Below are 13,905 nucleotides of genomic sequence, written 5' to 3'. Positions count from 1 at the left end.
CTGTAACTTAGTGCTGATTAGTTTTTGGTGGGAGTGCCTTTCATAATTAATGATAATTTGCATAATTAATGATTTCACATGTGGGGCAATATATGCATAACGGCTGCACCAAATTCAACAATACTAGCTACATCTATGGACCATACAAAGCACTAAAAGACATTAACTTGTGTCAAGTTAATTAAGAGCTAATTTGTATAATTAATGAATTTTTGTAACTCATGCATCCAGAATGGCTTTATCAAATTTGATGAAACTTGCCACAGATATTGAAATAGTTTTAAAACTCAATGAGTGAATTGATCAATATCACACACAAGATAAGTTATATTGCACCACAAAAATTGATCATTCAATCTATCAATCATTCAACCAAATAATAAATAAATAAATAAATAAATCAACCGATCGATCGATCGATCAATCAGTTACATGCTCGCTGCCCCCTGTGGTATAATGCCAGATGTTTACTTGGGAAGAGTCTTTCATCAATCATGTCATGCTTAGAAACAAACGTCCTCTAATCTTTAATTTCAATGTTTCAGCTCCAAAAGAAGAAGAAATTAAAGACAAGAAAAGAGAGAGATAAAAAACGAAACACAGACAAGTATGAAAATAGAGTTGAAGAAAAGACTGACTCACCATTACATGTAAATGAGAAAGAAGGATCAGCATCATCAAAGAGAGATGAACGGGTAAGATATATCCTACAGTGATATAGTGTTATAGACCATTACCAAACTGTGAGATGAATGGATAAGATATATCCTACAGTGATATAGTGTTATAGACCATTACCAAACTGTGAGATGAATGGATAAGATATATCCTACAGTGATATAGTGTTATAGACCATTACCAAACTGTGAGATGAATGGATAAGATATATCCTACAGTGATATAGTGTTATAGACCATTACCAAACTGTGAGATGAATGGATAAGATATATCCTACAGTGATATAGTGTTATAGACCATTACCAAACTGTAAAATAAGTGTTTGCTTGGATTAGTTTTCATTTTTGAGATCCAGACACACACAACTAAGCCATAGGGTGTGTGTGTGTGTGTGTGTGTGTGTGTGTGTGTGTGTGTGTGTGTGTGTGTGTGTGTGTGTGTGTGTGTGTGCATGTGCATGTGTGTGTGTTTGTGCGCGTTTGTGCATGGGAATGTGTGTGTATGTATGTGTGTGTGTCTGTGCAAGTATGTCTGTGTGCATGAGTGTGTTTGTGTGTGTGCATGAGTGTGTGTGTGTGTGTGTGTTTGTGTGTGTGTGTGTGTGTGTGTGTGTGTGTGTGCATGAGTGTGTGTGTGTGTGTGTGTGTGTGTGTGTGTGTGTGTGCAGGAGTGTGTGTGTGTGTGTGCATGCATGTGTAGTTGCATAATGTGTATGTTTATATCCATGCTTTGAATAATTCTGTACATGTTCTTTTTTCCTAGGTTGTTGCATCTAAGATTGTACGCTATCAACATATCTTGCCTAAAGATAGTCACTCATCTAGTAGACTTAATTATAATCGTCATGACAACATGTATGAGGGAAAGGATGAAGGGAAAAAGGTGTGTGTACTGGAAGAAATATATTTCTAGATTTGATTCAGTTGACTTTAATTAATATGCAAATATACAAGTATTTTAAGAATACCTTGTGATATGTGTATTCAAGAATACCTTGTAATAATTGTAAAGCGCTTTGAGCACGGAGTGGGAAAGCGCTATATAAGAAACCAACATTATTATTATTATTATATGTGTATAGTGTTATAGACCATTACCAAACTGTGAGATGAATGGATAAGATATATCCTACATTGATATAGTGTTATAGACCATTACCAAACTGTGAGATGAATGGATAAGATATATCCTACAGTGATATAGTGTTATAGACCATTACCAAACTGTGAGATGAATGGATAAGATATATCCTACAGTGATATAGTGTTATAGACCATTACCAAACTGTGAGATGAATGGATAAGATATATCCTACAGTGATATAGTGTTATAGACCATTACCAAACTGTGAGATGAATGGATAAGATATATCCTACAGTGATATAGTGTTATAGACCATTACCAAACTGTGAGATGAATGGATAAGATATATCCTACAGTGATATAGTGTTATAGACCATTACCAAACTGTGAGATGAATGGATAAGATATATCCTACAGTGATATAGTGTTATAGTGTTATAGACCATTATAGACCATCTTTCTTCTTTAGGTGATTTAATTTCCTACCTTTCAAAATAATAATAATGCCTTATTCTTGAACTACACCCAAATAACATGTCCTGATCCTTATAAAAAATATATTGTCCAAAACTTGACGTTACCACATGGTTCACAGCAAGAAATGGTAATAATATTGAAAAATCATTAATATCAGACATTTTAAGTTATGGTTCATATAGCCATACAACTTGTGTCACCATATTGTTGTATGGCTGCGAGTCATGGATAATCTCTAAGGATATGGAGAATAAAATCAACTCCTTTGGCACATCATGTTACCGTATAATGTTAAACATCAAGAGGATTGACAAAGTACCAAATGTTACTATCTACAAGCTTACGGAGACCGTGCCCCTTGTCAAGAGCCAGGAATCGTCAACTGAAATTCCTTGGACATGTACTGTGCATGCCTGATGGGGAGCCTGTCAAGGAGTATGCCTTGTATGTCCCAAAACATGGAAAGAGGAAACCTGGAAGGCAAAGAACCCTGTTCTCAAAATACATCCACTGTCTTCTGGGAGATGCAGAAGGCATGCTGAATCATGGTCAACTGTCTGAAATGGCTCAAAACCGTTGTGGCTGGAGGAAGCTTATGGTCGACTGCTGCGCAGCCGAACGATGATGATGATGATGATCATTATCACTGTAAAGGCTATATCAACAACCAGAATATAGAATACACCAAGTGTAGCCACAAAACACACTAATATATAGAACACACCAAGTGTACCCACAAAACACACTAATATATAGAACACACCAAGTGTACCCACAAAACACACTAATATATAGAACACACCAAGTGTAGCCACAAAACACACTAATATATAGAACACACCAAGTGTACCCACAAAACACACTAATATATAGAACACACCAAGTGTACCCACAAAACACACTAATATATAGAACACACCAAGTGTACCCACAAAACACACTAATATATAGAACACACCAAGTGTACCCACAAAACACACTAATATATAGAACACACCAAGTGTACCCACAAAACACACTAATATATAGAACACACCAAGTGTACCCACAAAACACACTAATATATAGAACACACCAAGTGTACCCACAAAACACACTAATATATAGAACACACCAAGTGTACCCACAAAACACACTAATATATAGAACACACCAAGTGTACCCACAAAACACACTAATATATAGAACACACCAAGTGTACCCACAAAACACACTAATATATAGAACACACCAAGTGTACCCACAAAACACACTAATATATAGAACACACCAAGTGTAGCCACAAAACACACTAATATATAGAACACACCATGTGTACCTACAAAACACACTAATATATAGAACACACCAAGTGTACCCACAAAACACACTAATATATAGAACACACCAAGTGTACCCACAAAACACACTAATATATAGAACACACCAAGTGTAGCCACAAAACACACTAATATATAGAACACACCATGTGTACCTACAAAACTCACTAATATATAGAACACACTGTGTGTACCCACAAAACTCACACTCACAAAACTCACACTCACAAACATGGAAGTTAGACTAGGTGGAGAATGATGTAAAGGGTTTCCAAGTATTGATGTTTATTTCGCATTTTTTTGCATTCCCTCTGTATATGTGAAAACAACTTGATGTGTGCAATGTACATTCCGATTAATAAAAGATTTATAAACTGCCTTAACAATCTGAGCCAGGCCTCTCATATTGTGAATCAACATATTTATGTATCAGTAACAGAATTGACTTGACCTTTGACTTTTGTATATCACATACAGACTGAATACTTAGAAGCCATAACAAATGCATACTTGAAGAATGGTATACTTCCTCCTGGAGGAGAAAAAGGTGAGATGAGAACAGAAACAGTTGGAGGTTTATGCATTTGTTTGAACAACTTTTGGTTCATGATTTCTCATTGAGCTTGGTCAGTGGTGAAGAGATGATCGGATACCATGGATATCATTTAGACCAAACTCTGATGGCATTATCCATGTTAGTGTGTTCTTTTTAGGCCTAAAAAATTGTTTAGTTCCGGTCACCCGACCCCACCTAGTTTTTCACGCCAATTCTAAGCTTTTTTTTCACGAAATCGTGGAAAAATTAATTAAAGTTGCGATTATTGTGAAGTCCCACAAGAAACAGTGGACACGGAAAATGATATCAACTTAAAAAGACAATATAAAACTGTTCTTCTAATCTGTAATGGCTTTACATCTGATGAGAAGAAACCAATAACACAGAGACCATATGGAAAATGATGGGAAACATAAACTAGACACTCATATGTAAAAAAAAAAATGTATCAAAACAAATAAGATAAAAAATGTACCTACCCCAGCTATTCTAAAATTGAGCATAACCGGTTAGGCCTTATCAGATGGTGATGGCCTTATCCCTGTTCATCTGTTCTTTATATCGGAGCTGAGGGACAATTAAACTCCCTAATTATGCAAGATTACTGAAACCTTGTACAATATATTTTGTGTTATCAGGGATTTATTTTCTTATGTTATAGAAGTACCAACATTTCGGTACACTGCTGGTCAGCGAGGAGCGTCATCTGGACCAATCGGTGGTGTAGATGGTCTATGTCCTCATCATGAAAAGACATTTGCTGCACAATACGTCGCTAATCATCTCTCAGATTTACAGTTTGCAGGTCAGAAATATTTGATATTAAGGTCATGGATCTATTATATGTTTACTAGCCTGGCAATATAGAAAAACAACCATCTTTTGTTAGTATTTAAAAGTCCACAATTTAATTACAAATTGTTCTATGTTATCAATGCAAACATAACCATAGCATTGATACATAACAGGGTCATTCTTTTGTTCTGGGCTAATACATAACAGGGTCATTCTTTATATCAGTGACATTAGTAAAAGAGCCGACATTTATATCAGTGACATTAGTAAAAGAGCCGACATTTATATCAGTGACGTTAGTAAAAGAGCCGACATTTATATCAGTGACATTAGTAAAAGAGCCGACATTTATATCAGTGACATTAGTAAAAGAGCCGACATTTATATCAGTGACATTAGTAAAAGAGCCGACATTTATATCAGTGACATTAGTAACAGAGCCGACATTTATATCAGTGACATTAGTAAAAGACCTGACATTTATATCAGTGACATTAGTAAAAGACCTGACATTTATATCAGTGACATTAGTAAAAGACCTGACATTTATATCAGTGACATTAGTAAAAGAGCCAACATTTATATCAGTGACATTAGTAAAAGAGCCAACATTTATATCAGTGACATTAGTAAAAGAGCCGACATTTGTATCAGTGACATTAGTTAAAGAGCCGACATTTATATCAGTGACATTAGTAAAAGAGCCAACATTTATATCAGTGACATTAGTAAAAGAGCCGACATTTATATCAGTGACATTAGTTAAAGAGCCAACATTTATATCAGTGACATTAGTAAAAGAGCCAACATTTATATCAGTGACCTTAGTAAAAGAGCCGACATTTATATCAGTGACATTAGTAAAAGACCTGACATTTATATCAGTGACATTAGTTAAAGAGCCAACATTTATATCAGTGACATTAGTAAAAGAGCCGACATTTATATCAGTGACATTAGTAAAAGACCTGACATTTATATCAGTGACATTAGTAAAAGAGCCGACATTTATATCAGTGACATTAGTTAAAGAGCCAACATTTATATCAGTGACATTAGTAAAAGACCTGACATTTATATCAGTGACATTAGTTAAAGAGCCGACATTTATATCAGTGACATTAGTAAAAGAGCCGACATTTATATCAGTGACATTAGTTAAAGAGCCAACATTTATATCAGTGACATTAGTAAAAGACCTGACATTTATATCAGTGACATTAGTAAAAGACCTGACATTTATATCAGTGACATTAGTAAAAGACCTGACATTTATATCAGTGACATTAGTAAAAGACCTGACATTTATATCAGTGACATTAGTTAAAGAGCCGACATTTATATCAGTGACATTAGTAAAAGAGCCGACATTTATATCAGTGACATTAGTTAAAGAGCCAACATTTATATCAGTGACATTAGTAAAAGACCTGACATTTATATCAGTGACATTAGTAAAAGAGCCGACATTTATATCAGAGACATTAGTTAAAGAGCCAACATTTATATCAGTGACATTAGTAAAAGAGCCGACATTTATATCAGTGACATTAGTAAAAGAGCCGACATTTATATCAGTGACATTAGTAAAAGAGCCGACATTTATATCAGTGACATTAATAAAAGAGCCGACATTTACATCAGTGACATTAGTAAAAGAGCCGACATTTATATCAGTGACATTAGTTAAAGACCTGACAAGTATATCAGTGACATTAGTTAAAGAGCCGACATTTATATCAGTGACATTAGTAAAAGACCTGACATTTATATCAGTGACATTAGTTAAAGAGCCGACATTTATATCAGTGACATTAGTAAAAGAGCCAACATTTATATTAGTGACATTAGTAAAAGACCTGACATTTATATCAGTGACCTTAGTAAAAGAGCCAACATTTATATCAGTGACATTAGTAAAAGAGCCAACATTTATATCAGTGACATTAGTAAAAGAGCCGACATTTATATCAGTGACATTAGTAAAAGAGCCGACATTTATATCAGTGACATTAGTAAAAGACCTGACATTTTTATCAGTGACATTAGTAAAAGAGCCGACATTTATATCAGTGACATTATTTAAAGACCTGACATTTTTATCAGTGACATTAGTAAAAGAGCCGACATTTATATCAGTGACATTAGTAAAAGAGCCGACATTTATATCAGTGACATTAGTAAAAGAGCCGACATTTATATCAGTGACATTAGTAAAAGAGCCGACATTTATATCAGTGACATTAGTAAAAGAGCCGACATTTATATCAGTGACATTAGTAAAAGAGCCGACATTTATATCAGTGACATTAGTAAAAGAGCCAACATTTATATCAGTGACATTAGTAAAAGAGCCAACATTTATATCAGTGACATTAGCAAAAGAGCCGACATTTATATCAGTGACATTAGTAAAAGAGCCGACATTTATATCAGTGACATTAGTTAAAGAGCCGACATTTATATCAGTGACATTAGTAAAAGAGCAGACATTTATATCAGTGACATTAGTAAAAGAGCCAACATTTATATCAGTGACATTAGTAAAAGAGCCAACATTTATATCAGTGACATTAGTAAAAGAGCCAACATTTATATCAGTGACATTAGTTAAAGACCTGACATTTATATCAGTGACATTAGTAAAAGAGCCAACATTTATATCAGTGACATTAGTAAAAGAGCCAACATTTATATCAGTGACATTAGTTAAAGAGCCGACATTTATATCAGTGACATTAGTAACAGAGCCGACATTTATATCAGTGACGTTAGTTAAAGACCTGACATTTATATCAGTGACATTAGTAAAAGAGCCAACATTTATATCAGTGACATTAGTAAAAGAGCCGACATTTATATCAGTGACATTAGTAAAAGACCTGACATTTATATCAGTGACATTAGTAAAAGAGCCGACATTTATATCAGTGACATTAGTAAAAGAGCCGACATTTATATCAGTGACATTAGTAAAAGAGCCGACATTTATATCAGTGACATTAGTAAAAGAGCCGACATTTATATCAGTGACATTAGTAAAAGAGCCGACATTTATATCAGTGACATTAGTAAAAGAGCCAACATTTATATTAGTGACATTAGTAAAAGACCTGATATTTATATCAGTGACCTTAGTAAAAGAGCCAACATTTATATCAGTGACATTAGTAAAAGAGCCGACATTTATATCAGTGACATTAGTAAAAGAGCCGACATTTATATCAGTGACATTAGTAAAAGAGCCGACATTTATATCAGTGACATTAGTAAAAGACCTGACATTTTTATCAGTGACATTAGTAAAAGAGCCGACATTTATATCAGTGACATTAGTTAAAGACCTGACATTTATATCAGTGACATTAGTAAAAGAGCCGACATTTATATCAGTGACATTAGTAAAAGAGCCGACATTTATATCAGTGACATTATTTAAAGACCTGACATTTTTATCAGTGACATTAGTAAAAGAGCCGACATTTATATCAGTGACATTAGTAAAAGAGCCGACATTTATATCAGTGACATTAGTAAAAGAGCCGACATTTATATCAGTGACATTAGTAAAAGAGCCGACATTTATATCAGTGACATTAGTAAAAGAGCCGACATTTATATCAGTGACATTAGTAAAAGAGCCGACATTTATATCAGTGACATTAGTAAAAGAGCCAACATTTATATCAGTGACATTAGTAAAAGAGCCAACATTTATATCAGTGACATTAGCAAAAGAGCCGACATTTATATCAGTGACATTAGTAAAAGAGCCGACATTTATATCAGTGACATTAGTTAAAGAGCCGACATTTATATCAGTGACATTAGTAAAAGAGCAGACATTTATATCAGTGACATTAGTAAAAGAGCCAACATTTATATCAGTGACATTAGTAAAAGAGCCAACATTTATATCAGTGACATTAGTAAAAGAGCCAACATTTATATCAGTGACATTAGTTAAAGACCTGACATTTATATCAGTGACATTGGTAAAAGAGCCAACATTTATATCAGTGACATTAGTAAAAGAGCCAACATTTATATCAGTGACATTAGTTAAAGAGCCGACATTTATATCAGTGACATTAGTAAAAGACCTGACATTTATATCAGTGACATTAGTAAAAGAGCCGACATTTATATCAGTGACATTAGTAAAAGAGCCAACATTTATATCAGTGACATTAGTAAAAGAGCCGACATTTATATCAGTGACATTAGTTAAAGAGCCGACATTTATATCAGTGACATTAGTAAAAGAGCCGACATTTATATCAGTGACGTTAGTTAAAGACCTGACATTTATATCAGTGACATTAGTAAAAGACCGACATTTATATCAGTGACATTAGTAAAAGAGCCGACATTTATATCAGTGACATTAGTAAAAGAGTCAACATTTATATCAGTGACATTAGTAAAAGAGCCGACATTTATATCAGTGACATTAGTTAAAGAGCCGACATTTATATCAGTGACATTAGTAAAAGAGCCAACATTTATATCAGTGACATTAGTAAAAGAGCCGACATTTATATCAGTGACATTAGTTAAAGAGCCGACATTTATATCAGTGACATTAGTAAAAGAGCCGACATTTATATCAGTGACATTAGTTAAAGACCTGACATTTATATCAGTGACATTAGTAAAAGACCGACATTTATATCAGTGACATTAGTAAAAGAGCCAACATTTATATCAGTGACATTAGTAAAAGAGCCGACATTTATATCAGTGACATTAGTAAAAGACCTGACATTTATATCAGTGACATTAGTTAAAGAGCCGACATTTATATCAGTGACATTAGTAAAAGACCTGACATTTATATCAGTGACATTAGTTAAAGAGCCGACATTTATATCAGTGACGTTAGTAAAAGAGCCGACATTTATATCAGTGACATTAGTAAAAGAGCCGACATTTATATCAGTGACATTAGTAAAAGAGCCGACATTTATATCAGTGACATTAGTAAAAGAGCCGACATTTATATCAGTGACATTAGTAAAAGAGCCGACATTTATATCAGTGACATTAGTAAAAGAGCCAACATTTATATCAGTGACATTAGTTAAAGACCTGACATTTATATCAGTGACATTAGTAAAAGAGCCAACATTTATATCAGTGACATTAGTAAAAGAGCCAACATTTATATCAGTGACATTAGTAAAAGACCTGACATTTATTTCAGTGACATTAGTAACAGAGCCGACATTTATATCAGTGACATTAGTAAAAGAGCCAACATTTATATCAGTGACATTAGTAACAGAGCCGACATTTATATCAGTGACATTAGTAAAAGACCTGACATTTATATCAGTGACATTAGTAAAAGAGCCGACATTTATATCAGTGACATTAGTAACAGAGCCGACATTTATATCAGTGACATTAGTAAAAGAGCCAACATTTATATCAGTGACATTAGTAACAGAGCCGACATTTATATCAGTGACATTAGTAAAAGACCTGACATTTATATCAGTGACATTAGTAAAAGACCTGACATTTATATCAGTGACATTAGTAAAAGAGCCAACATTTATATCAGTGACATTAATAAAAGAGCCAACATTTATATCAGTGACATTAGTAAAAGAGCCGACATTTATATCTTCAGTGACATTAGTAAAAGAGCCGACATTTATATCAGTGACATTAGTAAAAGAGCCTACATTTACTATGGATATAAATAGTGGTCAGATTAAGATGACACTCATTATACTAGATGACTTTGACCTACTCTGCATATAAATAGTGGTCAGATTAAGATGACACTCATTATACTAGATGACTTTGACCTACTCTGTATATAAATATTGGTCAGATTAAAATGACACTCATTATACTAGATGACTTTGACCTACTCTGTATATAAATAGTGGTCAGATTAAGATGACACTCATTATACTAGATGACTTTGACCTACTCTGCATATAAATAGTGGTCAGATTAAGATGACACTCATTATACTAGATGACTTTGACCTACTCTGTATATAAATAGTGGTCAGATTAAGATGACACTCATTATACTAGATGACTTTGACCTACTCTGTATATAAATAGTGGTCAGATTAAGATGACACTCATTATACTAGATGACTTTGACCTACTCTGTATATAAATAGTGGTCAGATTAAGATGACACTCATTATACTAGATGACTTTGACCTACTCTGTTTGTTTGGTTTTTTTTTTGTTTTTTTTGTTTTTTTTGGTTTTTTTTTTGGTTTTTTTTTGTATGATGCATTGTAGTACTTTATTGTATGGTATTTTTAGTATTTTATTAATCGGTACTTTTTATATGCAATCTTTTTTGTTGTGTAAAGAGCACTGAGACGTAGTGTAGTGCACTTTTAAGAAATTAAATAATAATAATAATTATAATAATAGTACATGATAATAATAATTGTAATAATCGGGTTTACTCGAATATTAACCACCCTACCTGGGGTAGTTTTGTATGCTGAGTTCAAAAAAGGGGGTCATTTTATGAACATCTGTTGCCATGGTAACCAAAATCACCATAATATGTTAATCATTTTTCCAAAAATTGACAAAACATTGAAAAAAAAGATAATACAGTGAAAAAATGTCCTTGTATTAGACATGTATGAGTTAGTGCTACCGGGTGTAACATAAATTGTATAAAATTGGAAAGCTGTTTCCATGGAAACTTATGGTAGAGTAAAAAATGTTGTGTTGGTTAAACACCTACATATCTGGAAAATAACATGATAAACCTAATTATAACATAGTTTATTAGCATATTGACCACCCTATCTTCAGTAGTTTGTTATGCCGAGTTCAAAAATAGATATCATTTTAGGAACATCTGTTGCCATGGTAACCTAAATCACCATATTATGCATTATTAGGCAAAATTTATGTAAAATTCGAATAAAAAATTTTTTACAAACCAAATCCTTACTTTTGGCATATATGCACTAATGCTATCCATTGTAAGACAGATTATCTAAAATTGGAGAGTGGCTTCCATGGAAACATAAAATACGCTTACTTTACAAATGCCATGTTTTAGTAAAAAAAATTATATCTGACATACACCTACAAACGAATGGGTTTGCTATTAAAATACCAAATATTTTGTTACTCCAAGTCCTAATAAAATATGCAACTAGTCACAAACTGAGTGGTTGTAAATGCTTAACATGTATGTCAGAAGATCTGTGCCGATTACAATGTCTAATTACGATCCCAATTTTTTGAAGGGCCGGCCGGGCCAACTACACTACAACATGTCACGCGCAAGGAGGGTGCTACTATACGTCACGTGAACATAAACAACCCGGTGTGCGGGAATGTGAAGAAAATTGCAGGCCTTCGCTAGTTTTCTGTTAAATATTAAATGTATACACTGGCAACTGTTTGAAATAATGACAGCATAACACAGCAATAAAGATATACTGTGTGAAATTATGATTTAATACAAATTACTCAGCTTTTAAATACAACCCCATCTTGACATATTCTTTTCAGTAAATGTTGTGCTGACATTTACAAACATGTACGTTAACGAAGTCATCAGCTCTACATACCTTTTGCTATGAATAAAATTCAACTTTCCTTTCTTGGCAGTGTAAATCATATACATATATGCATACGTAGTACATAGTCTTCAGTTGAATATATGACATAATCATGGATAAGCAATTAATGTAACGTAGGTCCGGTTTGACAAGACATTGACACCCGATACCAAAACATACATCCAAAGTTGCGTTCAAGGAAACCGTTAGTTGCTTCATGATTAAACACTGTCCATTTACACAGAGGTTATTTCCACGCAAATATATAGCCGTCACAAAATAATTGAATATTAGGTATCCTGTGCAACTCTGTAGGGTTGCACTCGTGCTGTATATGCTGCTGTTCGAAGCATACGATATGCAGTCCGACATAAACTCACGAGCAAATTCAAATATGGCCGGTTAGTCTTATCACAGTATCGTGTAGTCTGCAGGAAACGTCCTCAATAACAATAAGTAAACATCAGTAAGCGTCTAAAAAAATAAACCACACTTGGTAGAGTTTTTTTAGTGTATGTTCGTTGAATTTAGCAGTCAGTATTGCCAAAGGAGTCATCACAATACAGATTTTGAGTGAAATTTTGTTGTGGATTTCTCTCATTGATCTACATAATACTGTGGTCTGATTGTTGCATGATGGGAAAATTTGGACCGGCCGATGAGGGCAGCATTCGAATGACAAACTCAGGGGTGCGTTCGATTATGCAACCCAGGGTGCCTCGAGGCACCTCGAGTTGCCCCAAGTTGCGTTCGATTACTACACGACGTCACACTCGGGGCGCCCCGAGTCGACCCTCCTCATGGAGCAGGGGCAGCTTGGGGATTGGCCTGACCTGACTTGACCCAAGATGGGGATGACATGTGATTGGCTATCGTTATCAATTCCATAAGAATTATACCGTATTTTGAGGATATCTTTCCACATTTAGTGAGGAAATAATTTTTCACTTCAAATTGTCTAAAATATTTTGGAAAGACGGACCAAATTATTTATCGTGAATCACAGATTTAATTATAGGCTCCCAGGGGTACCCCAAATGCAATAAAATGCGTTCGATTATCACACGCCCCGAGGTGCCCAAGTGACATCAGTAACCCTGGTCTGAGGCTCCCCGGGGAAGCATAATCGAATGCACCCCTGGTCTGGCACCAGCCCAACCCCCCCTACACACACACACAAACAAACACACACACACACACTCACATACTTTTTTTTAAAAATTTCATGTTTTCTGTTTATTATTCATTTTGAGCTTTTGAGCTTTATAAAGGAAAAATGTCCACATCTTATGATCCCTTTAAAATAAATATATTCTATAAGCTCACACGGATACATTTTATTGAAAGCACCATTCCTCTAAAAAAAAATTGTGCAGACATTTTTATTATTATGTACTATTAAAACCCCTTAACTTGTAATAATAATA

At 34.1% G+C, this 13,905-nt stretch overlaps 1 protein-coding gene across 1 annotated transcript in view; it reads left to right on the top strand.

The window, feature by feature from the left end:
* LOC144448602 (cytosolic carboxypeptidase 2-like) overlaps nucleotides 1–13,905 on the top strand; it is a 211,183-nt gene that overhangs the window by 128,911 nt on the left and 68,367 nt on the right. Inside the window, exons 20-23 of the mRNA XM_078138878.1 lie at nucleotides 546–695; nucleotides 1,441–1,560; nucleotides 4,035–4,104; nucleotides 4,775–4,918. Of these exons, the coding sequence (XP_077995004.1) occupies nucleotides 546–695; nucleotides 1,441–1,560; nucleotides 4,035–4,104; nucleotides 4,775–4,918 (484 nt within the window). The remainder of the gene's footprint in view (nucleotides 1–545; nucleotides 696–1,440; nucleotides 1,561–4,034; nucleotides 4,105–4,774; nucleotides 4,919–13,905) is intronic.

Source organism: Glandiceps talaboti, chromosome 17 (assembly GCF_964340395.1).
Source record: "Glandiceps talaboti chromosome 17, keGlaTala1.1, whole genome shotgun sequence".
NCBI lineage: Eukaryota > Metazoa > Hemichordata > Enteropneusta > Spengelidae > Glandiceps > Glandiceps talaboti.
Note: the sequence above shows the minus strand (reverse complement) of the source record. Positions and strands in the feature narration are given on the sequence as shown.